The sequence below is a fragment of the Aspergillus sclerotioniger genome (assembly GCF_003184525.1).
Source record: "Aspergillus sclerotioniger CBS 115572 chromosome Unknown BO94scaffold_17, whole genome shotgun sequence".
In the NCBI taxonomy this organism is placed as follows: domain Eukaryota; kingdom Fungi; phylum Ascomycota; class Eurotiomycetes; order Eurotiales; family Aspergillaceae; genus Aspergillus; species Aspergillus sclerotioniger.
The window spans coordinates 509,012-535,573 of NW_020291007.1; the positions used below are offsets into that span (position 1 = coordinate 509,012).

General features: G+C 52.3%; 9 protein-coding genes and 2 non-coding genes across 11 annotated transcripts; 7 read left to right on the top strand and 4 right to left on the bottom strand.

The window, feature by feature from the left end:
* Window positions 1-199: 199 nt before the first annotated feature.
* On the bottom strand, window positions 200-2,310 carry BO94DRAFT_557434 (serine/threonine-protein kinase; the record flags this gene model as incomplete). Its single annotated transcript, XM_025613927.1, has 5 exons — window positions 200-397; window positions 454-818; window positions 868-2,019; window positions 2,077-2,220; window positions 2,289-2,310. 5 exons carry the CDS (start codon window positions 2,308-2,310, stop codon window positions 200-202), a joined length of 1,881 nt encoding a protein of 626 aa, XP_025466563.1.
* Window positions 2,311-3,114: 804 nt separating this feature from the next.
* On the top strand, window positions 3,115-5,288 carry adaB (chromatin-binding transcription regulator ADA2). Its single transcript, XM_025611964.1, has 3 exons — window positions 3,115-3,559; window positions 3,632-5,032; window positions 5,085-5,288. Exons 1-3 carry the CDS (start codon window positions 3,467-3,469, stop codon window positions 5,151-5,153), a joined length of 1,563 nt encoding a protein of 520 aa, XP_025466564.1. The 5' UTR covers window positions 3,115-3,466; the 3' UTR covers window positions 5,154-5,288.
* A 52-nt stretch (window positions 5,289-5,340) lies between these two features.
* Window positions 5,341-6,585, top strand: BO94DRAFT_518873 (enoyl-CoA hydratase/isomerase family protein; the record flags this gene model as incomplete). Its single annotated transcript, XM_025610048.1, has 2 exons — window positions 5,341-5,880; window positions 5,972-6,585. Exons 1-2 carry the CDS (start codon window positions 5,655-5,657, stop codon window positions 6,583-6,585), a joined length of 840 nt encoding a protein of 279 aa, XP_025466565.1. The 5' UTR covers window positions 5,341-5,654.
* Window positions 6,586-6,613: 28 nt separating this feature from the next.
* On the bottom strand, window positions 6,614-8,066 carry BO94DRAFT_566740 (mannitol-1-phosphate 5-dehydrogenase; the record flags this gene model as incomplete). The annotated part of the gene is made up of 2 exons (XM_025614581.1): window positions 6,614-7,536; window positions 7,557-8,066. The coding sequence occupies 2 exons, from the start codon at window positions 8,064-8,066 to the stop codon at window positions 6,901-6,903; spliced, it is 1,146 nt and encodes a 381-aa protein (XP_025466566.1). The 3' UTR covers window positions 6,614-6,900.
* Window positions 8,067-8,838: 772 nt separating this feature from the next.
* BO94DRAFT_598629 (SUR7/PalI family protein) lies at window positions 8,839-10,251 on the bottom strand (the record flags this gene model as incomplete). Its single annotated transcript, XM_025616287.1, has 3 exons — window positions 8,839-9,637; window positions 9,696-10,067; window positions 10,132-10,251. The coding sequence occupies 3 exons, from the start codon at window positions 10,249-10,251 to the stop codon at window positions 9,302-9,304; spliced, it is 828 nt and encodes a 275-aa protein (XP_025466567.1). The 3' UTR covers window positions 8,839-9,301.
* A 3,364-nt stretch (window positions 10,252-13,615) lies between these two features.
* On the top strand, window positions 13,616-13,702 carry BO94DRAFT_t180. Its single transcript has one exon. It is a non-coding gene; the product is annotated as a tRNA-Tyr (tRNA).
* A 75-nt stretch (window positions 13,703-13,777) lies between these two features.
* Window positions 13,778-13,864, top strand: BO94DRAFT_t181. Its single transcript has one exon. It is a non-coding gene; the product is annotated as a tRNA-Tyr (tRNA).
* Window positions 13,865-17,923: 4,059 nt separating this feature from the next.
* BO94DRAFT_536232 (putative MFS phosphate transporter) lies at window positions 17,924-20,418 on the top strand. Its single transcript, XM_025611965.1, has 3 exons — window positions 17,924-18,560; window positions 18,623-18,790; window positions 18,850-20,418. Exons 1-3 carry the CDS (start codon window positions 18,244-18,246, stop codon window positions 20,360-20,362), a joined length of 1,998 nt encoding a protein of 665 aa, XP_025466568.1. The 5' UTR covers window positions 17,924-18,243; the 3' UTR covers window positions 20,363-20,418.
* A 588-nt stretch (window positions 20,419-21,006) lies between these two features.
* Window positions 21,007-22,093, top strand: BO94DRAFT_557439 (RCC1 domain-containing protein; the record flags this gene model as incomplete). The annotated part of the gene is made up of 3 exons (XM_025613928.1): window positions 21,007-21,408; window positions 21,465-21,815; window positions 21,848-22,093. 3 exons carry the CDS (start codon window positions 21,007-21,009, stop codon window positions 22,091-22,093), a joined length of 999 nt encoding a protein of 332 aa, XP_025466569.1.
* A 112-nt stretch (window positions 22,094-22,205) lies between these two features.
* Window positions 22,206-23,848, bottom strand: BO94DRAFT_557441 (putative DNA repair protein rad9; the record flags this gene model as incomplete). The annotated part of the gene is made up of 7 exons (XM_025613929.1): window positions 22,206-22,232; window positions 22,280-22,378; window positions 22,434-23,005; window positions 23,062-23,277; window positions 23,328-23,463; window positions 23,518-23,676; window positions 23,735-23,848. 7 exons carry the CDS (start codon window positions 23,846-23,848, stop codon window positions 22,206-22,208), a joined length of 1,323 nt encoding a protein of 440 aa, XP_025466570.1.
* Window positions 23,849-24,088: 240 nt separating this feature from the next.
* BO94DRAFT_518881 (uncharacterized protein) lies at window positions 24,089-26,358 on the top strand. The gene is made up of 7 exons (XM_025610049.1): window positions 24,089-24,336; window positions 24,396-24,653; window positions 24,705-24,829; window positions 24,911-24,955; window positions 25,023-25,170; window positions 25,222-26,150; window positions 26,199-26,358. The coding sequence occupies exons 1-7, from the start codon at window positions 24,200-24,202 to the stop codon at window positions 26,237-26,239; spliced, it is 1,683 nt and encodes a 560-aa protein (XP_025466571.1). The 5' UTR covers window positions 24,089-24,199; the 3' UTR covers window positions 26,240-26,358.
* The last annotated feature ends 204 nt before the right edge of the window (window positions 26,359-26,562 follow it).

Consider the following 26,562-nt stretch of genomic DNA (forward strand, 5'->3'; position numbering starts at 1 on the left):
GGATTCCAACAGAAAGATACCGTATACCCCTGGTGCTTGTAGGGATAAGGAGAGCCAGCAATGAAGCAAGTGCTCGAGCTATGCAAAGAATATGCACGAGGAGTAAAGGTGAGATGCAAAGAAATTGTCTCAAACAACTTCCCTTTATGTCTTGAAAGAGCATATTGTTGCTCAAGTCAACTGACAACATACCACTTTCTTACTCAGTGATGCTACCAAAAGATGGGTCCTTCACACTGCCACCAGCATCCCCGAGGCCGGCAACTGGCCGGTTATAGGACCAGCCTTCGAACTGTTGCTGCATAGTCTGCGACAGGACTGGTCCGTCCACATATGAATCTTGTGGGGCTTCGCTGGTGAACTCCCGGTCAAAGTTGGTAATGTCGCGAGCGCCCATCTGCACATGTTAGTAATCTTCATCACGAAGGAAACTATATCAGAATAATTGCATACCACGTTCGGACGGAAGCTTGGCTCGTACTTCCTCTGAAGCAGCTTGCGCCAATCAATGTTGGCGAAGAAGTGATGCGACTTGATCTCCGCTGCACCGTTGGCTCCCAACCGACGTTGTGGGTCGCGGTCAAGCAGTCGGGTCAGCAGATCGCGAGCGGCCGGGGGAACGATGTCGGTACTGGGGAAGGTCAGGGGCTCCTGAAGGATCTTCCGGTACATATCGTTGGTGTTCTCATCATAGAACGGGGGAAGGCCTGTGAGCATCTCATAAAGGAGAACACCCAGCGTCCACCAATCAACGGTCTTTGTGTACCCATTTCCGAGCAGAAGTTCGGGTGCAAGGTATTCAGGGGTGCCACAGAAAGCTGCCCAAAATGTTAGAAATGTCAAATCAGAATGATTCAAGTGTCTTACTGTTTGTCCGGTCTTCATCCTTCATGTCCAGTTTGCACAGACCGAAGTCACAAAGAGCAATGTGGCCAGTGTAATCCAAGAGGATGTTCTCCGGCTTGAGATCACGGTAGATGACCTTGAAGCCATGCAGACACTCCAGTGCACAGAGCAGCTCAGCAGTATAGAAACGGGCACGGTTGATATCGAAGCGCTGCTCGCGCTGAAGGTGGTGGAACAACTCACCGCCGTTTACGAATGCGAGAACGAGGTACAACTTCTCCGGGGACTGGAAGGAAAACTTCAGGGGGACAATGAAGGGGTTGTTGATCTGAGAAAGCACGGATCTTTCAGCAAGGGTGTGGGTGACTTCCGACCGTGAGATAATGTGCGCTTTGCGGATAGTCTTGAGGGCGTAGATTCGACCCGTATCCTTCTTCATGACCTGCATGACCTTGCCGAAACTACCCTTACCCACCACCTTTAGCAAATCGAAGTCCTCCAGCTTCATGCTGCGTTGCTTATTCTCGACGAACGAGACACCGATCTTGATGGAGCCGGTGCCGAACTGAAGATCTAGCCATTCGGCGCCAAGCTGGCCCAGCTGGCGCTCTTGTGGCGCCTTCTTAGACTTGGGGTCTTCCGCATGTAGCTGGGCCTCTTCGAAGCGGGGTTGCACCTTGACAGCTCCAAGGAAGATATCCTCGCTGCGACCAGCACCGGGCCGGGCTGCCGGGTTCCGGAGATAAAGCTGAACATTCAATTCCGTCTTGCGCGACACGTCAAATTTATAAGCGGTGTTGTCTCCGGCCCACAGGGGATTCTCGGGCGACCCTGAAACGGCGTCGACGAAGACTTGGTTCTTCTCAAAATCCAAAAGTGCGTAGGGAAGGTACTTGGTCGAATACCGACCGTGAATGGTGGGAGCGGCATTGATCCCTCCACTGGTCGACTGAGGACGGCCGCTTTGTACGAAGGAGGCGGCCTGGCCGTGCGCGGAGTGGGATGACGAGGAGCTTGGACGCATGCCATATGAACTGTTGGTTTGGAAATGCGAGTTGAAGATCTGTTGGTAATGAGGGGAAAGGGAGAAGCTTCGCCCTTCGTGGAGGGTGACGATCAAGATCCCGGGCTTGACAGGGGCCACGGGCGGCGAGACGAGCGACTCCGAGGCATCTTTGCGAAAGTTAGACGGTCGGCAGAGGGGGAAAGGGACAAGACGAAAGAACATACTGATTCCATTGGAGTTGGTTGTAGAGATGCTCGGGGGTTGCGAGACAACAGGGGTTTCTTCGCCAGAATCACCTTTGATGGTAGATGTGGAGGAGGATCGGGTGAACGTTTGGGTCAAAGGAGCAAGGTGCGTCTCCTTAAGTTCTGTATGAGGGATTAATTAGCACCCAGTATGCAGGACAAAGGAACCACCGGGAATGGACAGTACGTACTTCTAGTGAGTTTCCACGACATTGTAACGGTGGTTAAGTAGAAGTATCCAGGACGTAGGAGGGAGAGTGAGGGGGAGTAGCAGGAAGAAGATCAGTCTGTTTTGTGACAGACGATTTAAAAAAGAGAAAAGGAGAGAAATAGGAGGCCACAACTGGTCGGAGGCCTGGCAGAGGAGGGCGAATTAGCCAGACCAGTCAAGTGCAGTGATAAAATGCAGAACCGCCACAGCCACAGCGGTCAGCAACACAGAAGGAGAGGTAGTTCAGGAACCAGCGATTGGGCGACAACAGGGGAACCACCACAAGTTTATACAGTGCGCTTGAGAGACAAACGGAATCGCAATGTAGAAACCAGGGCCGGGAACACGATAGAACACACAGGAGGATCGACCCGGGTTTGGATTTAGGGAGAGACGGTGATAAGGCGATTGGGGGGGCAGAGGGGGAGAGGGGGGAAGGGACTGAGCGATGGAGAGCGAACGACAAGAGTTCGGCCACCGCGAGAACAAACCAACAAACAGGGTCGGGGAGGCTGAACTCTTTGCCTGAGTACTGAGGGCTGAGGAGGGGAAGGGGGCCCGAGTCCAAAATAGAATAGCGGGCGCGCCCCCCACCCTTGATTGGCCCAGGAACAGCGTTGCCTGAATTATCAGTGCCTTGGTGCCTGACCACCCGCTGATGGATAGCCCGCCTGAGGCATCGCTCTCCTGAACATGAGGCGGTGTCGTCCCGGATCGAGGCTAGGGCTCGATCGGGCAACCGCAGCGCACTAGCCCCAGAACTCAGCCACCGCCCCCAGAACCTCGAATCGTCCACCGGCGATACGCGATCGATCCAAGTTTACTGCGACATCAGCTGTCACAATCTCTCCGCCATCCCCAGAAAGCTTGTCGGTGGTTCCGAATCGTCTGTTCTGGAGCCCTCGCCTGTCGGACAAGCTCTTCCGGGACTCCAAGCTTACTCCACTGTTGTTTCCCCGGCATTTCCCACCCCCCGCTAGTCGACTGCGGAGACGTACATCCCTTTGCGCTACCGACGTTCTCCAGTCCACCATCTCGCCCATCGCGTAACCCTCCTCTCTTTCTAGCTCCAAGTTGCCCTCTCGATCTACTGGAGGGCGTGCCGGTGTGGTCGAAACGGATCCGGGAACAGTGGAGGATGAAAGGGACCCGCGACCGATGGGTGTAATACGGAAGAAGACCGCCTCGCGCGGCACTGAAGCGGGCACCAAATATCACTGTGATATCTGCTCGGTTGACGTGACTTCGACGGTACAGTCTTGCGATCTGTGTCCTTGTGACCTCACTGCCACTTGGCCTGATCTAATCAGCTGGCCCCTCTAGGTCCGCGTATCCTGCGCCCATCCCACCTGCCATGAATATGATCTCTGCGTCCCCTGCTTCGCTGCCGGAGAGAAGTCCAAGAACCATGACCCGTCAACACATCCGTTCCAAGTGATCGAGCAGAACTCGGTTCCGATCTTCGAGGAAGACTGGGGTGCAGATGAGGAGCTCCTGTTGTTGGAGGGTGCGGAGATCTACGGGCTGGGGTCATGGGCGGACATCGCAGACCACATCGGTGGCTACCGCACCAAGGAGGAGGTCCGAGACCACTACGTCAGTGCCTACATCGACAGCCCAAACTTCCCATTGCCAGAACGCGCCGACCCGGATGACAAACGGCTGTCAGAGGCTATCTCGAAGGAGGAGTTCCAGTCACGGAAGAAACGGCGCATTGAGGAGCGCAAAGAGGCGGCAAAGGCAGCGCCGCCCACGACACCAAAGCAGAAACCTACGGCCAGTGTACCGGCATGTCACGAAGTGCAGGGATACATGCCGGGTCGGTTGGAGTTCGAGACGGAGTTCATGAATGAGGCCGAAGAAGCGGTGCAACACATGACGTTCGAACCTGGTGCGGGCGAGACAGCAAACGGCGAGACGGATGCGGAAATGGAACTGAAGATGACAGTCGTGGATATCTACAACTCGCGGCTTACGGCGCGCACGGAGCGCAAGAAGGTCCTCTTCGAGCACAGTCTCCTTGAGTATCGCAAGAACACAGCACTGGAGAAGAAGCGCACGAAGGAGGAGCGCGACCTGCTGAACAAGGCGAAGCCATTTGCTCGGATGATGAACCATGATGACTTTGAGGAGTTCAACAAGGGTCTGGAGTACGAACATAACCTGCGACTGGCCATCACACAGCTCCAGGAATGGCGCCAGATGGGGATCGGCGATCTCAAAGGCGGAGAGAAATACGAACAAGAGAAACAGCAGCGAGCGCAGCGACTGGTGCCGCAAGGCTCATTCGACCGGTTCGCCAGCACGCGACCGGCAAAACAGGTGCAGCAACCTGAACAGCCGACCGCTGCCAGTCAGCTGACAACTCCGGAGCTTCCTCTCCGGCTGCAGAAGGTGTCCGGCACACCCAAAGCGCCGGAGCCTGTCAGTCAGCCGATGAACGATTTCGACCGGGCCTTTGCGGCCACCAACGGGGATGGTGTCAGCACGCCGCAGCCAGCGAAGACCAAGTTTGTGATTCCGCCACTGAACGGAGTGATTCCATGGAAGCTGGAGAACGAAGGGGCGCCAGATCTGCACCTGCTGACAAAAGAGGAAGTGGAGGTGTGCAACGTACTGCACATGCAACCGAAGCCGTACCTAGTGATCAAGGAGACGATGCTGAAAGAATCGATGAAACAGGGCGGCAGTTTAAAGAAAAAAGACGCGCGCACCATATGCAAGGTAGGCCTCGTCGCCAGATAATCGCAGATAGATACATGCTAACCATCTGTAGATCGACAGTACCAAGTCGAGTCGAATCTACGATTTCATGGTGCACAGCGGCTGGATCAACAAGAGCTGAGCGTCTATTGCATGAGCTGGATACCACGTAGTTCTGTGCGAGTATGGAGTTGGCGGCGTTGCGGGGGCGTGGCTAGATGATTGATTGACGACTGATTGATTGCTGGATTTAGCTACCCGTAGAACTTTCCTCTTGATATTATTACACTATATCAATAAAAGAAACGCATGATAATCATGAGAGTTGTGGCTACGTACTTAGATACTGGCCAGACCAGACCGGAGATGATACCCACGCGGGAGCTAGCCCCGAACTAGCCTGTCTTCTCCGCACTGCCAATGCTAAATCCAATCCCCTAGATACTCCCCGGGCCTCGGCAACTCCATACTCCAACACTTCTTTAACATCACATCCAACTCTCCCTCTCCCTCTCCAAACAACACTCTATCCCAACCCTACCACAATCTCAACCAACTCCGCACCCTAAACCAACCAACCTACCAACCAACCTACCAACCAACCAAAAGTCTTCCCCCAAAAAAAGCAAAATCAAAATCAAAAATGCCCCCTCTCAATCTCCCCTCCCCCAAAACCCTAACACTCAGCCAACCCACCCCCTCCATCCTCCTCGTCACACTGTCCCGCCCAAACGCCCTAAACAGCATCGCCTCCGCCGGCCACCAAGAACTCCACGCCATCTGGACCTGGATGGACGAAGAGCCCTCCATCCGAGTAGGGATATTAACCGGTGCGGGACGAGCTTTTTGCGCAGGCGCGGATTTAAAAGGTTACTTATCTCCATCCATCCCCTCAAATCCCCTTTTTTGTATCCTAATCGCCAATTCCACACATACACAATACTAACAATTCACAAACAGAATGGAACAATACTGTGCAGCCCAAACCTACACCCGAAACAAAGTCAAACCACGCTGTAAGCATGCCTCCCACCGGCTTCGGCGGCCTCTCTCGCCGCAGCGGCAAAAAGCCCATCATCTGCGCCGTGAACGGTCTCTGTCTCGGTGGTGGATGCGAAATGATTCTCAATGCGGATTTGGTTATCGCCGCTGAAAAGGCTTATTTCGGACTGCCGGAGGTGCAGCGCGGAGTGGTGGCGTGGGCGGGGGCGTTGCCGCGGTTGGTGCGGACGGTGGGACGGCAGCGGGCAATGGAGATGGCTTTGACGGGGCGGCGAGTGGACGCGGCGGAGGCACTGCGATGGGGATTCGTGAATGAGGTGGTGCCTGCGGAGGGGAATGTGGTGGAGCGTGCGGTAGAGGTCGCGACCCAGATTGCGGCAAATAGTCCTGATGCGGTGGTGGTAAGTCGTGAGGGCGTCAAGCTGGGATGGGAGGGCTTGGGGGCGGACGAGGCATCGAGCCGCCTGATTGAGGTCTGGTCGGAGCGGTTGAACGCGGGTGACAATATCAAGGAGGGCCTGTGCGCCTTTGTGGAGAAACGGAAGCCCCGGTGGGTGGATAGTAAGTTGTGATCAATTCTACGTTACGCCTACGAGATACCAGTGCGGTTTCACTCTTAAAGTTATGTATTCCTTAGTCTTAGCTGCCGGCAACTAAGTACATCATTAACATTGTATGACTGTGCTAAACCATTTCCCATGCCCATGCTCAATCCGCGCCGACCATTGTTCGCCGTAATCCAGATGGCTCATATCCGTCCAGCGGCAGAGCCAGTTGTACATGCATTTGGACATTCGTGTCCGTGATCGACTCGGAATGCATTCGCAGTTTTCGTAATCGTAATCGTGAACATTATGAATCTCGACATTGCAAGAACAACGCGGCTCTTACTTCGTCTCCTCCTGCACCTTGCGCACCCGCTCCAGCACGGCAGGATACAATGAGTGATCCTTCTCCAGGCCGGTCAGATGACTGGTGGCATCCTCCGCAGACTTTTCCTTGAGGATGTTGGCCAGATCGGCACTCTCATTGTCGCCAGGAACGTTCTGGAAGCGCAGCGCCATCTCCACAGCGTCCATCAAGGCGTCGTACTTCTGGCCGCGCTCCGCCAGTTGAGAGGCCGGTCCGATGAACCGCTCCTTGCGGGATAGCTTGCGAAGTGGAGCACGTCCCACGCGGTCAACGTTGTCCTCGAGGTAAGGGTTGGAGATGCGGCTGATGATCTTGTCGACGTACTCCTTCTGCTCCTGTTCGGAAATGCCGTGCTTAGACACGATGAGCGAGGCAGTCTCGTCGAGAACTTTGTGGACGAGGCCACGAATCTCCTGGTCCTCCAGGGCATCCGCAATCATCTTCTTGCCCCGGATGTGGCCAAAGTAGGCCGTAGTAGCATGGCCGGTGTTGACAGTAAAGAGTTTGCGCTCAATGTAGGGCTCTAGGTTGTCGACCCAGTGGATAGCAGGGATATCTGGATGACCAACGGAGCCGAAGGGGGTCTTCTCGACGGCCCATTCATAGAACTTCTCGATCCGGACGTTGAGACCATTGTTGGGAGGCTGCTGGGGACGATCCGGTCAATGGCAGAGTTGGCGAACTGGGCGCGATCATACAGGGACTCGACCCGGCCCGAGCTAGTGTGCTGTTTGATGAAGCCGTGCAGTGTGTCAGTAGCTCCAATGGCATTCTCACAAGCAATGACAGCCACGGGCTTCGACTCGGTGCGGGCATCGATACCCTTGGCGATCACTGGGGCAATAAACTTGAGGATGTTGGGGCCCACGGCGCACGTCACAATATCAGCCGTGGCGATCTCCTGGATGGCATCGCTCTCGTTATGCTTGGAGTTGATAGCACGGTAGTTGGTGATGGTCTTGGTGCTCTCACCCTCCTCGCTGACCTCAGTGACATCATACGACTTGGTGTTCTGCAGGGACTCGACGACACTGTCGACGACGTCGACGAAGACGACCTCATAGCCGGCCTCGTGGAGGAACTCTGCGACGAAGCCACGGCCGATGTTACCACCGCCAAACTGAATGGCTTTTTTGCCCATGATGTAGAACAGTGATGAGAGGGACAGGTAGATGGAGAGGAAGTGTGCAGTAGTAGAGGGAGTACTTAGATGGTTGATAGATAAGAGAGGAGAAGAGAAGACAGGCAAGTGTTGATCACAAGAGGAGGTGGTGACTGTGAAAGGGAAGACAAAGGATGATGGAGAGAAAAGAGTGGTGAGAGGAGGGGGGATGGAGGGGTATATAAAGTATATTCACGAGGGGGGAATGAGGGAAATGAGGGAATGAGGCAGGCACGATGGAAACGTAGGGAAGGTGCGACGGTGAATGGACCGCCCGGGACGAACTGGGAGCCAAGGGGGGCACTTGCCTCTAGAGTGCACAACCTCACGATACCCTACCTTCGCTCCAGCAAGTGGGGGAGAGCGAACGGGAGTATGACTTAATGGATGAGGCCCAACAGGACCAGTGCCAACCGTTCCAATGAGCGGCGATGACGCAGCCTAATGCGGATTGGCGGTGCGGGCGATTCAGGCCTGCATGGGGACCTCCTTACTTTTCCCCTTGGCTTGAATCCCAATCAGAGGCCACCGGAGGGAGGAACCCGGTTGATTCCGCACCAGACACGGCCGTCTGTGCAGGTGTCGCATGTGCAACAGTGCCATCGCGATGTCGACTACGGCTATACTCTGTACTAGTGAGTCCTTTGGTCCGGCGGGTGAAAGTCGGGCAGATTGTCTGGCAGTCTCGGAGATTTACAGCCAGTATGACTCCCCTTGATCGCTGACCATCATGGCTTACGGGCAGTTTCCCTGTCAACTACATCATCTCAGGAACAACATCGTCGTCCATTACATAGGAAGGATGTCGTTAACATCATCATCATTCAGACCCACTGGGGGTTGTCAGGCCGGCGGTAGCGCTGGACGATGCCGGGAACGAGCAGCGCAGGAGGGGCCATGCGCCCATGTCATTCGACCCTCACCCGATCCCCCTCCACTGGTGACGTGACCGGTTCTTCCCCAGCAACACTACCCCCCACTGGGTGCGATCAACATGAACAATGGACGGTCGTAGAATCCCTTTCATGGGGTTTCTGTGGGTCTTTATACATCCTGGACGCTCTTGACCCCAAGATAACCCCGTCCAGGCCATCCGCCCCCTTCCCCAATAGCTTCATCTTCTATAGCCCGGTCTGAATTCGGTACATTTCGATCCTTTTCTACCCGCACTATCTACCCCCTGCAACCAATCCGCTCTTATCAAGTCCTTTCGATCAGTGGTTTCCATCCTTTTCCGTTTCCGCCTCCGCCTCCGCGTCCGACGGCCCTGCACTTGATTTGACCGATACCTGGTCCGATTTCATTTCATCACCAGGGTCGTCTGCAGGGGTGGCTAGGTCTGACCGGCTGCGATCGAGCAAAACCATCACCAAACTGGTTATGCCACCCCCCAGCAACAACCCCGTGGCTGCCCATGTCATCCCCAAAAATTGTGGTCCATACTGGGCACTCACGTCGGTATCCCGACCATGATCATTGATCAGACCGACAAATTGGAACGCGATAACCGTGGCAATGATTGAGGAGATTCCGAGCATGGCGAAACCCGACTGGATCGCTGTCAATGGCCAGTACCATACGAATTATACCTTTGGGGAAGGACCCTACCAGTAATAGCACTAACTCGATCACGGACTGCCGTGGTCCGCGCCGGATCGTCCACCATAGCCTGCCCACTATCGCCAGGCCAGCAACCCCGGCCCCAATGCAGTAGAGGGGCCCCATACTTCGGCTGGTCATGCCGAAGGCATGGAAATCATCCGTGATGGTGTCGGGCCACCCCAGGTTCAACAGTGAGGTGGTATTCCCAGTCTCTTCTAACAGCACGGCTGAAGGGTCAAAAGCGAAGGGCAACGAGGCTCTGGAGCAATTCATGAACCGCCTGTTCCCTGACATGAGATCCCCCTCACAGTACGACATGACGTAGATTGAGTAGAAGTCATGTATGCCGGTGTTCTGGCTTCTATTCGAAGGAAAGACCTAGTTCATGGATGTTTCAGTTCACCGATCCGATACAGTGCCAGACAGACGAGAATCAACTAACTGTGAGGATATCGGCCCCGGGCAGGACGGTCAATTGTGTGCCTGCGAAGAGACATAGTAAGCTGAGTATAAAAGCGATAAACGCTGTTATCGTGGGAAAGTAGTTCACCAAGCGGGACATGGTGGAGGAGGATCCGCTTCTCTGGGTGTGTTCGCAGCGGAGATCAACAGATTGACTGCAGCATGACAGTCGCTGGTATATGGCCCGCTTGAGGACGACATGAGCGACGACTTTATGCAGCAGAACTAGAGTGTCCCTCGATCATTCCTTGAGATGGTGGGTATACATCCTCAAGGAGCGACAGGCACTGCAGGCACGTGGCATTTCAACTGACAGGGCGTCCAATTGGTCGAGGCCGACTAGGGGAATGTGCATGCCCGATTCTCAAGGCCTGGAATGCTGCCCCGAGGAACCGCCCACTGCAGGAATGGAGACCCGCCAACTTGGGGAATCTGGGCTGAAAGAACACATAAAGTTACATGATGCCATACAACAGGATGTTGGCCTTCGCCGCCATGGCGAAAGATGTCAAGGTTGAAGGGCTTTGTCTCGTGATACCTTCCAAGAAGTTAGATTTATCCTCCCTTGTCAGAAACTAGGTGGCTGGAGATTTCTATTCTGGTATACTGGTTGATTTGGTAGAGATCCACATCTCATATGTGTGGTTCTTGCTGGGGGTGACAGCGCCACCGATCTTCCTTGCTATACGGAGAATCTAGCCCAAATTATGGCAGCCTGGTGAAGAGGCTTTCCTGATATAACATTATTTCTCTCTGTTGACAAGGTTATGGGAGATGCGTGATAGCTATTCAATCCTGATTAGAACTATGTTCTGACCAACTAACAGCTAATAAAAACATGCCTCTTGCCATACAGGATCATTCACTTCTAACGTCCACATTGACTCTCCGAGAATAACGCCAACGAGAAAGGGGATGAGAGTCGCGAAATGACATTCCATCAATATCCCGCTCGATCTAACAATACAATCAGTCCTCAATAAGAAACCAAAGACAGCAGAGACAAGGTCCGTGAGGTCGCTGAAGACCTCGTCAAGTTATTTCCCTTCTCTAGCTGTATATTTAGGATTTAGTATGTACAACTGCCTGAATCACTTGGTTGGTGAGCTGCCCAAAACGAGCGGATGAGTTACTAATTTGGTCTTAGAGCGTCAGATGAATGACTATAACTTCGATCTCTATATTACATCTCCACACCTCACATTGATCCTACCTAAACTCGATGGGATTTTGCTTACTGTGGGTCATTATGGAAAAATTCAAAGTCGATTCGAGCGAAATTCCTGGCATACTGGGGTCACCTCACTGGGGAGCTCGGGAGAAAATCGGTATCGGCATGCCTTTGAAGGCCAGGAATAGAGCATCGTGTTGCCATTGGACTATGTTCTTTGGTGTGGGAGACAAGAAGGGCTTGGAGGCAAACATGGTTGTCTTCAGAGAAAATGATCTCATCTCTGATCGAGATCGAGATCCCGCTTCTTATTCTATAAGGATGGTTATCGATGGGGTTTTATATACCTGTACCTAGATAAAAAACGTCTAGTATAGTTCCAATCCCATACAATTCTAAATATTATACTAACTAGCTTCGTCATATAGTGCAAAGTCATGGACTTGAACTGGCGGCAAGGTCGACGGGATGTACTTGTTCACCAATTTTCTAAAGTCTTGATTAACGCATGTATGCAGACAATGACGGCTTACCATTCATAGACCCAGTAAATGTAGCAGGTCTAAACCCGGCCAGGCTTGGAGTTGTTTTCTGCCACCATTGCCCAAGTCTAAGCCCATCCATTGAAATCTACGTTTATATCATATTAGTGGGCCCTATGATTCCCCATCGATCCTATGTCAACTATTTCGTCTATCTACTGGGCTCCAGTAAGCCTGGTCATATATAACTGAGATCTGCCCACTACTTGGGCCCCTTCCTCCCGGTAAGCCTCGATCTTTTCAAGTTCTTTTGCCCCTGGTCTATTATTCAATGCCATGACTTTTGCCGTGGGATCATTAACTTCTTGATGCTTACTCACATGCACAGCAAACTCTTTCATCCCGCTGGAAAGATGGCTAATAACCAGCCCCTACCCTTGTGAGGCGATGCCAGACGGTTTCGACTAGATAGCGGGTGTGGATATCATTTCCCGCACAGGTTCTATCAACAATCATAAGGCGGGAAAGATCATGACCCTGATCTTGCAGATACAATCTCCGTCTGCGGGCAGATAGGTTGTCTGTCGAACCGTGAACACCTTTCCCTTGGTTTTGTCTGAAACATCGTCTAGAGCGACGGGCAACGATATCTACCCGAGGCTGCAGCTCATCGGTGGGAACAACGAATAAACTGAGTAGATGGTTGTTAAAAATAATGAGCCATATGCGAGCAGTTTTCCTGATCGCTCTATGACCGTACTTTTCTGACTCCCTTAGCTTCGGTCAACCAATGGTCCCTGCCCGTTGCCAGAAGGCAGCTGCGGCTACGGGCCCCGGATCTGGTCGCCTGGAGGAGCCTATCCTGTGGTGAAATAATTATCGGGATTTCTTATCAGTGGTCCTCCGTTGGTTGGCAGCGTGTGGATGATCTCAAAAGGCAACGCGAACCAGAACGGGCTCTGCTGGGGTCTGAAGAATCTCGCCGCCGTGCAGAGGCTGGCGAGCCATACTACGTCGAACGACCTGCCGGCAGCTGCAGTGGTTCGGGAGCTACAGTTGCACTATAAATGCAAACAATAACTCTGTGTTGTTCTTGCACATATCCTCGAATCTCCCCATTGGATAGCCTGGCCAGTTGTCTTTAGGTTGAAGGAGGTGGTGGGGGGGGGAGGCGGGTCCTGGTAGAGGTTTACTTCATCCTTCGAGATACTGGATGGCATTCCAGTGTCTGGGGCTTGGAATACACGCTTCTATCGAAGGAGGTGGGGAGTTCCTCCTTTTCTGTCTCTTATTTTGCCTTGTCCACTGCCGTGTGGTCATGGACGGAAGGAAGGATCTACGGTTTCCCCTACGTATACCCAAAGTCTCCTCCCATCCTGCTTTCAGATCCAGAATATATATCCTACCATGCTCCCGACCTTTGCAATATAGCTTGGTATTCTAAGCAAGTACCTAGATCCAATATCATCAGTGCTCAATAATTGCGATTAACATTTTAAAAATACAGGCAAAGGTTTTGGAGCTATCCACCAACCCCTGATAGTCTGGCCGGTTATGGCGTTCGGCTGTAATTGTACATATATTGTGACGACAAAGACACCAGTTTTTCTGGTCCAGGGAACTTAAACTTAGTGCCTCCGAAGGTATTAGCTCATTAGCTCTACCGGCCCAGTAACTTAGAGCTCTGGCTTCTGTTTTTCCTGGTAGTTGAGTTGGTAACATCGATGCACCACTCGGTGCACCTTGGGGGACTGCTCATTGCCAGCATTCTAGAGCCTTATACCAGTTCCAAGGGGCCATCATCATACAAACCCCCGATGGTCTAGTTGGTTCATGGCGTCTGACTGTAATATTGTATTGTGATCAGAAAGTCACCAGTTCGATTCTGGTTCGGGGGATATCTTTTTATGTCTTTAGCGGGTGCACAGACATTGGCTTGATATTTGCTAGCCGGCGTCGGAACTACATCAGAACCCCCGATGGTCTAGTTGGTTCATGGCGTCTGACTGTAATATCTCATTGTGATCAGAAAGTCACCAGTTCGATTCTGGTTCGGGGGAATCCTTTTTCTTTTTTTTCCATCAGTGTCTTCCTTGGACTGCTGGGTGGGAAAACATTGATCATGAATTTTTTTTTTCTTTCTGACCCTGGTGAGTTCAGCGTATCTCACTGAGAGTTTCCTTTTCTTATGAGCTTCCCCCTATTGCCGAAACGAGACATACTGTAACCCGAATTCCTTCCCCAAGAGAACCGTTGCCTCCCCACCGTCCTTAGTCCTCACTCGGCCAGGGTTTCCTGTCGGTCGATAGATGACAGAACTGCCTTCTGCTCAATGCAAAACTATTATGATGTGCCGCCCGTCGGCCTAATTAAGATGCAATCCCACCGACTAGGATGTGCTCATTCTTTCAACTGGACAATGGTTCTGCGAAAAACGAACCAGCAACCTCCATGTGAAATGTTCATATGCAGAACGCCCATTTCATCGGCTATCACAACCAAGCTCCAATTCGCGCAGACAGCTGACTAAGAGATAACCCATCCACGGCCCGTGTATGGCCATTAGAGCATGAATATCAAAGGAAGGACCTTTGACATTCTATATCGCGCTCAGACCATATGGATCAAGTATTGGTTGGTGTAGTCAACCCACATCCTGAGACTTGCTTTTTTGCTGACTATTCACTATAGAAATGCGAACCTTTGCCTTTGGCATATGCAGAGCCGCTATTTTAGATCGGGGTTATATCCGGATGGCTATGGGACATGGTCGCCAGCAAATAACCATGTCGTGTTTCAATTACACTTTGAGGTATTGAGAGTAACTCGGTCCGAATGGCCCATATAGCCTGCCCATAATGTAGAGTATTCGAGGTAATCTACCTCCAGCTCACAACTCGCAACCAACAACACTGGAAGTGCCTGGGGGAGGGGGACACTGAGCGTAAATCCCAGCATGTCTTCCAACCAATAGAGGACATATTTTATAGCACTAGTAGGGTTCAGCCTACTTGGGTAAAAGCTACCCCTGCAAAGACTTCACAGATCAGGTTGCACAGCCAGCCGCTGCCTTGATGTCCGGGTACTGGCATTGCTGTGAATTCCCGAGGCAAGGCATTTACATTGAAAACTTGAGTAGGAATGATATAAGTGCTTATAGAAATGCAAGCCAAGCCAAGCCAAACCAAAATCACCTGAGTTGTTTATTGAGGAAGTATATGCGCAGCTGACGGCACATCTTGCTGCTCTGGTTGGCCTGACTCTGTCATGCTCGTGTCGGATTGGTTACTCCAGAAGCTAAGCATCAAAAGACCGCTTAACCCTTGCGAGAGGTGACACCCGAAGACAATGATCGAGGCAGGCAGAGCCGCGTTATGCAAGGGGCACTCTGCTCGTAAATATCCATGTAAGTAGTATCGATTCCGCCTTGTACATGTCAGCGGCAGCTGTCCCACCTTGCAGCTTATGGTAGGATCGGGTCACAGACTTGACTAAAAGAAACCAGTTATAGTCAGCTGGTTGATTGTATGGCGTGGGATGACAATAAGATGAAACAAGGCAACCCAACGGGTCGATAGTTCGATATCCTGATATGGTTTACCTTGCATTATTAGGCGAGGGACTCTTGATAGATGTTGTACTGGTAGTGTAGTGACAGACACCATTTTTAATGCAAGATAATGCAGCATCGGTACAACCAACTTACACCGAGGATGTACGCTCAGTTCTCGGAAGACTGCAAGAACATCCGTCGAATCAATCCAGAAGGCTAGAAAAAACCTCATCGGTATGCTTGCTGACCATCACATGAACCGAGATGCGAGGGGGTTTTACTAGAGATAGATCATAGAGTACCCTGCTTTTCTACGACCTCCCTAATGCTCAACGTCGAGACTCAGCTCATGAACCAACTCATATTACGTCATGAGCCACTCCTTCGATCCTTTCTGGTTTCAAGGCTGACCCATCAGCGAGGGAATCAGAAGCTGCGTCGGTTGACCGGCATTTGGAATGTCCTGACCGCTCTATACAGAACGGAGGTACCGTCTGACCACCATCTCTTGCGCGTTTATTCTCGCATAGACGACAATGTGAGAACTCTGCGCGAGCTAGACCAGCAAGGCGGCCCGGCCAGTTTCAATTCTAATGGGTGTAGTCCCTTCTGCATTGACCAGTGTATCTCGGCTCCCGGGCTCACTGATGCGGGCCAGGGTGGCTAGCTGCTTCACCAACGCTAGATGAAGGATCACGGCAATCGACCAACACGGGCGCCTCCAAGGGACCCTGCAGAAGCCGAAAGGCGATTTGAAGAAGAGGTTGCGGGATCATTAGGGGTAGCATGTAATTTGGATCAGCAAGATTATCCCACAGGGTGCAAGGTGCCGGAGCTATACGGGGATTCCGTTGCCATCAGGAATACACGGAGCAGGCACGGGGTAAATCCTTGAATGTCATTGGCTCCCAGAAACACAGAACAACCTTCCGAGTACTAGGTGAGTATCTAGTCTCGGTGGTCGATAGTACTACTAAGATAGGTAGGTATCGTTGCGCAGGACTCCGTACTCCGGAGGTAGAATATCTAGCTCCATGGTAGGTAACCTGAGTAGTTGTCCGCAGCACTCATCCGTGACCGAGACACAAGAATGACCCACGTTTCTGGACCGCACAACCACCGTCTCTCGTGGTCGACTTACAGCCACGTACCATAGATTCATCCAGGTAAGGGATACGGCAGGTTCTCTTACCATGTGGGATCCCCTCCGATACGTCCGTCCACCGTGGAGACGCCGCCGAATCATATGTGGCCATACATTGGTGTGATTATCTGGGTGCCAGGACGGATGTTGATTAAGGTTCCAGGTAGATGTGGTCGTTATCATCAAGCAAAAAGACTGTGTCCCGCAACGTGATCGCTAGACGCCCTCCCACTGGCTGATGGCCGCGTCTGAGCGCCAAGATTCCCTCGGACTAAGGTACTAATCTTAGTAAATCGGCTAGGTATCGACATGCATCCTCCATGTCTGCGGCACCAACATCGGTCCTGGATATGTATCTAGATCGGCTGCGGGCTGTGACCACGACCGCCGTCCCCACGCATTTCTGAATGAATCGGGGCTTTGGCTAAACCTGCTCCTTGTCGTCTTCAAGGCATATGGAACATGATTGGCGCCGCTATGGAATTTTGACTCTGGAGATCTGTCAGCAGGCACGTATGCAAGGAGGGGCTGACAAGTCAATGGGAGCGACGCATCCAGTCAGTAGTGTGTACTGTGTAAGTAGATAGCGAAATTTAACCGTTAACCGTCGAGGCCCGAGGGAACCCCTCATCTCCATGTCAAATCCCCCCCACCTCATGATCGTGTAGGACACGGATACTCCGCAGCGCTACCCGCCAGGTAAGCATCATTTCAGACCTGCTCACTTGGCCTCCTTCCTTGTTGGGGAGTCGAGTGCATCCCTCGGCATCGGATGGCGTGGAGAGACAACAGCTTAGCCATGCCGGACGCTGCCAGGTCAGCCGGTTGCGTCCGGGAGCGGTGTTTGATTGGCGGGGTGAGCGGTAGGGTCCATGATTCTAGAAGGCGGTGACTGTCGATCTAGCGGTATTCTGCCACCACGTGCGCCGTTTATTGGCCGGCGGCAGAAGTTCGCGACCGGAAGATCCCCGCCTCGAGTGCAGGACTAAATGTAGTTAGTCTGTTAGCTCCGCCGCCACTCGCCCGAAGTGGGCGGGTTTAAAAAAGTCCAGCCTGCGATGGAGTCGCAACTAGGGTGGATTAGGAAAGAAACCACGAGATACACAGAGCGAGGAGGACAAGGGGGGGGGGCCCAGGGAGTGTGGACACAACCTGGGAGGACGAACATGCTGGGACCCTGACACCACCTGGAGTTGTAGAACCCTGCAGTGTGACCTCAGGTCGATGATGCTATGAAAACGCAAATGCCAACCCGCCGCAAGAAAATTATGCTTTCGAGGCTCGTGGGAGTTTCACCCGCTGGGGACTACCGGGTCTGGGCAATGGGGCGGGCAGCCTGCCATGCACCACTGACACGGCAGCCTCGACTTCGGAGCGACGGTGGAACCCGCCACTACGCTGGATCTTCTCCGTAACCAGTCCTGCGTTTGGCTTATCACGTTCCACCATTTCGACATGTGCCTGGGGCTCGCTGGTGGGCTGGTCCTGGTCCGCCTGCGCCCAGAGATTTTCTTTTGCCGTTACCCTCCGGATATAAGTTCGACGGCTGGCCGTGTCCGACGTGGCCTGCATCGTGTGTGACGCCTTCATCACGGTCAACTCGAGCTTGCTCCCCCTCCCCTCCCCCTCCTCCTTTAGGAGTATCCCAGGACGTCTCAAGCTCGCTTCTCGCGTCCACCCCTCCGTCGTCAATTGCCCGGACCGTCGAGCCTCGAGTCGACTGGTCATCCGACGACGCCAAAATGACCGACTTTGGCCTTCGTGCTCCCCATGGGCCCGACATGTCGGGTACCCATAACCCTCTCGAGGATATGGACATCCACGAGAAGGGTGCCTTCGACGAGCTCATTCGCCCCGATGACAGCTACACGCCGGATGGCACGTATTGGGCGGACTTACCCCTCGTGAAGCGGATCAAGTTCGTCGGATCATACGATGCTGCAGAAGCCAAGCGTGAACTCAGTGAGATCTGGAAGATGACAAAAGAGGATCCTCTGTCTCCGATATCGTATTATTTCCGAAACATGGTGCTTCCTGGTGCTGGTCTAGGTCTGGAAGGGTACGTGCTGTTTTAACCGTGGGACTTCGGAATTTATGAGGCTCACATTTTGCTTGCTCTAGTTACGTGCTATTCTCGATTGGAAACATCAAGCCTCTGTTTGAGGCCTCCTTTAAGTCCTGCTGGGATGAACATCAGACCTGCAACCAGCAATGGATCAACGCGGTCGACTACCTCGAGATTGTCGGTATCATTATGGGTCAAATCTTGGTCGGAATCATCGGTGATTGGTATGTCGGGGGGGTAGTCTGAGGGTGCATGCGGGCAAGGTTGGCTAATTCAATGTTAGGCTTGGTCGTCGATGGGGTCTTATCCAAGACGCTTCGATCATGTTGCTGGGTTTGATCATGCTTACCGCTGCATGGGGTGTCACCGAGAACGGCTGGATCATCTGTTACGCTTGGTCATTATTCGTCTATGGCGTTGGTGTCGGCGGTGAATACCCAATGACTGCCACTAGCGGTATGGAGAATGCCGTTGGCTCTGGAAAGGTCTCGACCAAGGAGGATCGCCTTCACCGTGGCCGCAAGGTCACCAGTGCGTTCCTGATGCAGGGTTGGGGTCAATTCTTCAACCAGGCTATCCTGATCATCCTGCTGTTGATCTTCCACCACGGTAGCGGTAACCCACCGTACTCTACGGTGGCTACCCAGTGGACCTACCGTATCTCTTTCGCCATTCCCGCCGTCGGCACCTTGTGGCTTGTGTACTACCGTGCCTACCATATGAAGGCAGCTAGCAAGCAGCTCGCTGCTGCTAAGAAGAAGGCGTCTGTTACTGGCTACGATGTCAACTCTCTGAAGCTGACTTTTCGGTATTTCGGTTTCCGCATCATCGCTACGGCGGGTGGCTGGTTTGCCAACGATGTATTCTTCTACGGCAACAAGCTCTTCAGCTCCGAGTTTATCAAGGTTTTGAGCCCTGGCAGCAATTCCATTATGCCGACTTGGCTCTGGAGTCTGTGCAATATCGGAGTGTCGTTGGCTGGTTACTACTGCGCCTCCTTCTTCGTTGACAACAAGCTTTACGGTCGCAAGTGGATGCAAATGATCGGCTTCCTCATGTGCTTCATCCTTTTTGTCATCCCCGCTTTCCACTACCACTATTACATCCAGCCGGAGAACATCCACGCTTTCCAGGCGATGTATTTCCTGAGTTCCTTCTTCAACCAGTTCGGCCCCAACTCGGTCACTTTCTTGGTGGCTGCGGAGGTGTTCCCGACTCCCATCCGCGCTACAGCCCACGGTCTCTCCGCCGCTTGCGGTAAGAGCGGTGCGCTCCTGGCATCCGTCTTGTACAATTACATCGACACCCAAACCAAGTTCTACGTTGTCCCTTGGTTTGGACTTGCTGGCATGCTCCTGACTTTCGTTTTCCTTCCGGATACCACCGGTCTTGACCTTAAGGAGCAAGAGCGTCGCTGGCAATACATCCGCGATGGCCGCGAGAGTGACTACCACGGACCCGCTATCCACGCCAAGCACCTCTCTCTCTGGGAGCGCTTGACGGGCGTTGGCAAGCACTACGACGCCGAACTCGACTACAAGCAGAAGGTCGAGGAATACCGTGCCGAGTGGGAGGCTGCCATGACTGCTCGGATCTCCGAGAACGAAAAGGGTGAGGACTTCGTGCAAGATACGGATGACTCCCTCCTCGAGGGCCATGTCCACGCATACTTCCACCGTACCAGCCCCATGTTCCGCCCGATGGAGCAGACTGCCACCAAGACGGACAATTTCGCCCTTCCCCCGGCTGCGCAAGATTCCTCCACGGAGTCATATAATGAAAAGTCCGAACTATAAACATGGCGTCTTTTTGGGTCTTTTTGGGTCTTTTTTTTTTTTTTTCTTGGGAAGCGAGTATGTGTGATTGATTGAATGTGGCATGTCTGTTTTGAATGACGACACGCTTCACTTTTGCATTCTTAGTATATTGTTTTTGTCGAGCGAGAGGTTCTTTCGTCTTGCACTCAATACCCAGGTACATACATGGTACTCGTTAGTATATAGAAGTCGATTAATATTATATACCCAAGTGACTGTTGCTGCATTATATCTGACCTCATTCAATCCCTCCATGGTAACTCTGGCTCCATAAAAATGTAACTTCCTTACCTCACGACACCAAGTCTTCCACGCTTCCGGACTCCCCTCATTCTGCCGGCCAAACCATCCCACCATCCCACCTAGCATCCGAACAGGCAGGCGATAAGGAAAGCGGTATCCTCTTCCACCCATCATGTTTACAGCCCCGCCACTACATATCATTGCCATTTCCTCAAGCTTGATATCTTTTCCTTTGCCCACGGTGACCATCCACCCATTAATCCATCTATCCATCCGTCCCCAAGGACCAGCAGCAGCAACACACCCTATATATCCACTCACACACCCACATTAGATCCTACCATACAGCACAACCAGCAAACTTCAAAATCAATCCAATAATGCCCCTCTACGCCTTCGGCTCCAACGGCTCAGGCCAGCTCGGTATCGGCCACATTGAAGACGTCTCCACGCCCACCAAGTGTCTCTTCGAGGATACCTCTCCCCCATTACCAGCATCAGAGATTACCCGCATCGCAGCAGGCGGAAACCACACCTTGATATTGTTCTCCGATGGACGGGTCTACGCGACGGGGATGAATGAGGATGGGAGATGCGGTAGTCTTCCTGGGGTTGATGATGCGGTGACGAGGTTTCGGCAGGTGGTTGTGGATGGTGTGGAGCGGTTTAGGGATGTTTCGGCTACATGGGAGGCGTCGTTTTTGGTCTCCGGGGAGGGGAGGAGGGTGTTTGTTTTGGGATCAGGGGGAAGGGGGAGTTGGGGCTTGGAGGGGGGGTTGTTTGTGTTCCTTCTGGTTCTGGTGGTGGTGATGGGGGGTGGATTGGGTTTGGAGATAAGGTGGTGGGCATTGCCAGTGGGATGGGACATACGGTTGTGGTGCTGGAGAATGGGGAGGTGTATGGATGGGGAGCTGCGAGGAAGGGGCAGTTGGGGCAGGCGAGGAAGGGGGATAAGGTGGTTTGGGAGCTTGTGAGGATTGAGGAGGTTGGGTTTCGAGCGACGGGGGCGGCGTGTGGGAGAGAGTTTACGGTGGTGGTTGGGGATAGAGAAAAAGGGGAGTTTGTTGTACTTGGGTCCGCGGATGATAGGTGGGGTGTTTTGGTGGGGAGTTCTATTCCTGCACCCGTGGGGTGTCGGAGTATAGAGGCTAGTTGGCATGGGGTTTATGTACATCGTCAGGATGGGGAGGTTGTGGCTTGGGGAGGAATGATCGCGGGCAGTTGCCGCCGCGGGAGATGGGGAGGGTGATGGATCTGGCGGTGGGAAGTGAGCATGTGCTTGCGACGGTTGATGAGCGTACAGTTGTCGCTTGTGGATGGGGGGAGCATGGCAATTGTGGGCCGGTCACGGACGCCCAAGGTAATGTGAAGGGGATATGCAGCCCGATTTCTTTGCCGGAAGAGGCGTTGGATGTGGTTGGTATCGGCGCGGGTTGTGCGACTAGCTGGGTGATCACTCGTGATTGAGGATCGTGACTGTAGTTGCGCTGCGGAGGATGACAGTCTTGCCGAGGGTGTTTACTGTACGGCTGCCGGTGTTGTTGGTCAACCCCAGATGCGTAGAGCTATGTTTGGCCGCTCAGTCGAAGAGACCGAGGCCGTGCAGCTGCGGGTTGTTAGCCTGAACATCAGACAAGGATGCGCTCAACGTACCTGTGACATGCGCTGGGTAGGGGGGATGCCCATCTCTTCTTCAGCACTGGTCTCTGCCATCTTGGGCTCGATATCCCGTAGCCCAGGGCCCATGCTTGCCTGCTGGCGCGTGTCAGTGAAGAAGCGCAAAGGCGAAGGTGGCCTAAGGTCGTACCTGATCACCGGTTGCATCCCAACCGAGCTCGTCCTCTGCTGGACCCTCATCCTCCTCATTCGGTACGTCCCATTGTCTATCGTCGTCCGCTGGTACAAACAGGCTATCGAATTCGATTGATGGTGGAGGTCGCTGAGTCTCTGCGTTTGACTGTGAAGCTCGAGTGGAGGTCCCGGTGAGAGGTCGAATAGACCGACTGCGGGGAGGGGGCATTTGTCTCGTGTCCGAAGCCGTGCTTCTCTGGCTTATCTGCACGGGTGCAGGGGTCTGTCGTGCAGATAGCTGGGCTGGTGTTGCCCGAGAGGAGTCTGGAGCATCGTCTCCCGACGCTTCGCCTCTGGTCATCAATGTAAATTCAGACTTGATGCCCTCAAAGTCATATGCGAATTGCAGAGGGCGGCATGGGCGAGTGAACCTGGCGGTTATCATCGCATTTGCCGTCTCTGCATGCGCTATCGCCGCCTTAAAGTCTTTCATATGGATGGCGACGTGAAGGTGGTCCTCAGCCAAATAGTAGTCAAAGTCTCTTTTGTCAATAGCTACCGAAGTGTGGATTGGTTGTCGAAGAATCTCTGCGGTCAGACAGTAAGTAAGACGTATGCATGTATGGTCACGCCGGTAGCATCACCTTTTCCGTCCGAGCTTTTCGTGGTAAAGCTGGTGAAGACCGCCTTGCCATGTTCGGAATAGATGTCCAGTTGCTCTGCTGAGGGACCGAAATGATCTGTTATCTCCTTCAAATACTTGGGCTGGATACTCCATTCATTTGTCGTTTTGGACCTGTCAAATATGGCATGTTGTACATGAACGGGTTCATAGGTAAGCTTATAGAGCTTAATGACGCCTGGAATCATAGTAAGTTACAGCTACGTTGACGGGGGAACGGGACATTACCAAATCCACAAATCAATTTGATGACGAGTCGACACTCGATTTCGTCTAGATCATCCTGGAGTTCAACCTCACAGCGTTCAACAGATGTGTCTTTGTCACGCCCACTTGTTCTTCCTTTGAAGGCCGACAGCATGGCCTACCGCATGTTAGCTTAGGAACAGTCTATCCAGTTAACATGGAATCTCCCCACTTTGATCAACACCTGACAACTGAAATTTTCTGGACGAGCTACCCTAGAAGAGCTGCCACCCCTCCCTCTCCCAAAGGAATAGGATTCAAAAAAGCTATCCGCTTCAAATACAAACGCAGAGTATGCCGTCTTGGTCGAATTGAGCACGCTTAAGCGAAGCTTTGGTAGTCAGTTAGCACCAGCTCAGCCGATATTCTCTCGGAAAACATGGACTTGCTAGATCAATTTCAGCCTCAATAGCCACGCTGTCATCAAATTTCGCCAGACAGGTCAGAGCATCATGTAGCTGGTATATCGCCTTTGGGGCGAGTGAGAACGATAAGTTCGCCATGTCCGATTTTTTAGAAGGAGAACGGGCTCATCTGGTGCCATAGATTGAGCCCTACCGTTTTTCAATGCTTTAGAGCCTGGAATGCAACAAAATTCCAGCCAACTCCCCAATATTGCTCTTTGTTGGACTATTGGGGATCTGGCCAATCTCCGTCACGTCGGATCGCAAACACGACGCGAGCTTACATAAGCGATACTGTACGGTAGGCGCCTTGCTTCTCCTCCAGGGACACGACTGCGCATCGATCCAAGAGGCGCTGGGTCCTGAAGTGAGAAAGTCTAAGCCGATAAATGTTTGTTAAAGTGAAAGTCGTGTTTCTCTTTTTGAAGGTTGTGATATTTTGCCGCGAAAATGACCTTCGCGTTAGCCGGTGACGTCCTCTATATCATCTTGGATATCCTTGGCAATGAGAAGGATTACAACAGCCTTTTTCAGTGCGCGATCTCTTCGAGATGTTTTACAGAGCATTCCTTGGCTGTGTTATATAAGTGAGTCTGTTCGGATGGGTACAATGATGTGTGGCGTTGGGTGCTGATATCAATGGCAGGCTGTGTGATACTTCGCCAGTGAGGGGCGGAGGAACAGAAGACGAGCAATTCAGGTCCCGGAGAGTGGCCACCACTTGGGCCAGTACCAAGGGCGAACAAGATCCTGCCATACAAAAATGGGCGTTGTTGTGGCGGTCCATTATCCTGTCTACTTTGGATCAGACTTACCTCCCTTACTACAGCTATATCCGCTATCTTGATCTGGATGACTTTGGGGACCTTCTCAAGGACCCCGGGTTCACGAAGAAGATGAAGGAGTATGCACCCCTAAATAAATGATAGATTGTTCGCAGGATAACAGAGCTTAGGGAGTTCTTTACTCCGGAGCTCTTCAGTCTTGTCTCCCGCGGCTATCAAGCCAAGGGGAATAAGCGACTTCGGTCATCAACCCTTGCCCCTGATAATGATTGGGTCATGGTAAAGATTGGCACAGGTTTGTCTCATATTTTTTAGTGAATTATTCAGTAATCATTGACATGCGCCGTGTGCTAGTCCCATAGGCTGACTTCTGAAGCAATCGTCGAGAAAACAATGTCAATACGAGGAATGTCTTGTAACGGTAGTCTCCATCTACGGGCTCCCAGGAATTTGATTAGGGAGTTCAGAAATATCTGACTGCTCTCTAGTTACACCGGAGACCCTTTCGTCATGGATCGAAGGGTTGCCCTTGCTGCAGTCTCTGACAATCTGGTCCGGGGATGCTCTTAGCCAACATGCTGGAGACAAACTCCGCAACCACTGTCCTGATTTTAAACATCTTACAATATATGGATGGTACGATTCTGCTACCAGTATCTGACATATGATGCTTACCTCATGTGTTAGGAAGAATACCCCACCCAGGAACGCGGAGGCAGATTCTGAACAGTTCTTGGATGAACTGCGCCCCAATACGCTGGAGTACTTTGAGATACTCAGTTACGCCCAACTAGGTCCTCGTTCCATCATAGCCCTAGGCTCACATCTGAATTCCCTATCTGAGCTGAAGTTGGCGAGTCTTACAATTGAGACAATCGCAGAGCTGGCCTCACTAACGGCGGCGCCTATGTTGAGGGTGTTGGTACTGACAGACTCAATACCGGCCGCACGAGACGATAACTTTTACGCCGTTATCACACGAGTCGCTGAATGGATATGCAGTTGCAGATCATTGCGGCGCTTGGAGCTCAAGCGATTCGTCGACGACTCCTTCTTGTTGTCGCGTGTTCTAGCCGATGAAGGACTTCGTCTAACTACTCTTTCCCTGGCTGGATATGCAATGACTGACAGTCATGCGTTTCACGAAGCTCTCGCCTGTCAGCAAACCTTGCAATATCTTTATCTTCGCGGTGAAGCGAGTGAATTCATGCAAGGCAACGAATTGCTTGTACAATCGATCAGCCAGCTCAACAACCTCCGGGAACTGGAGCTCAAAGACATATCTGATTGCTTTACTGTAGATCATGTGATTGCCATGACGCCATATCTTCCTCAGCTTGAGAGGCTTTGGATAGGTGGCGATTTCTTCGATGATTGTGCGCTCACTGCGTTCCTGTGTCTGCCAAAGCTCCAAAGTCTTGCGATCCATGCCTTTAGCAGATTCACTGCTGATGGCATACTCGCCTTCATATCACAGTTGGGCCTCGGAAACAAAGGCTTCAGCTTAACAATTCTAAATGCAGTCGACAGCTCGCTCACTGAGGAAGCCCAAAACGTGATCCGTGAGACTCTGAAGGTAAGTCTAGATGGGTCATTCGACTATGGTCTCGCTCAAGGTAGGTTGACCGGCGGAAGTCACCGTAACGAAGACTGACAACATGCAGAGGAATATAGCGACACGGATTCAGATGAGATGTACGAGTAAATGTTGGATAGTATCTATTGGAAAGATTCTTGCTCGTGCCAGTAGCTATCTAGGAGCAATGCGACGGTACGAATTTAGTATGATTTTATCAAGGCCCGGGAATATTCAGCTCCGACAGGTAACCAGATATTGGTCAGTGGGGTTTTTAAATTTCCTTTTCTTAGATACAGGTGTAATTCAACATAGTGTAGGTTGTTTCGTAGTTGCTGCTTCGTACTTTGTCCTGCTTACTTAAATCGGCAAACAAACCACTTAACGGAGATTGGCGGAGCGCGTCTCGACCGCGTCCCGCACGCGTTACTTTCTCCGCCGCGCGACACCCG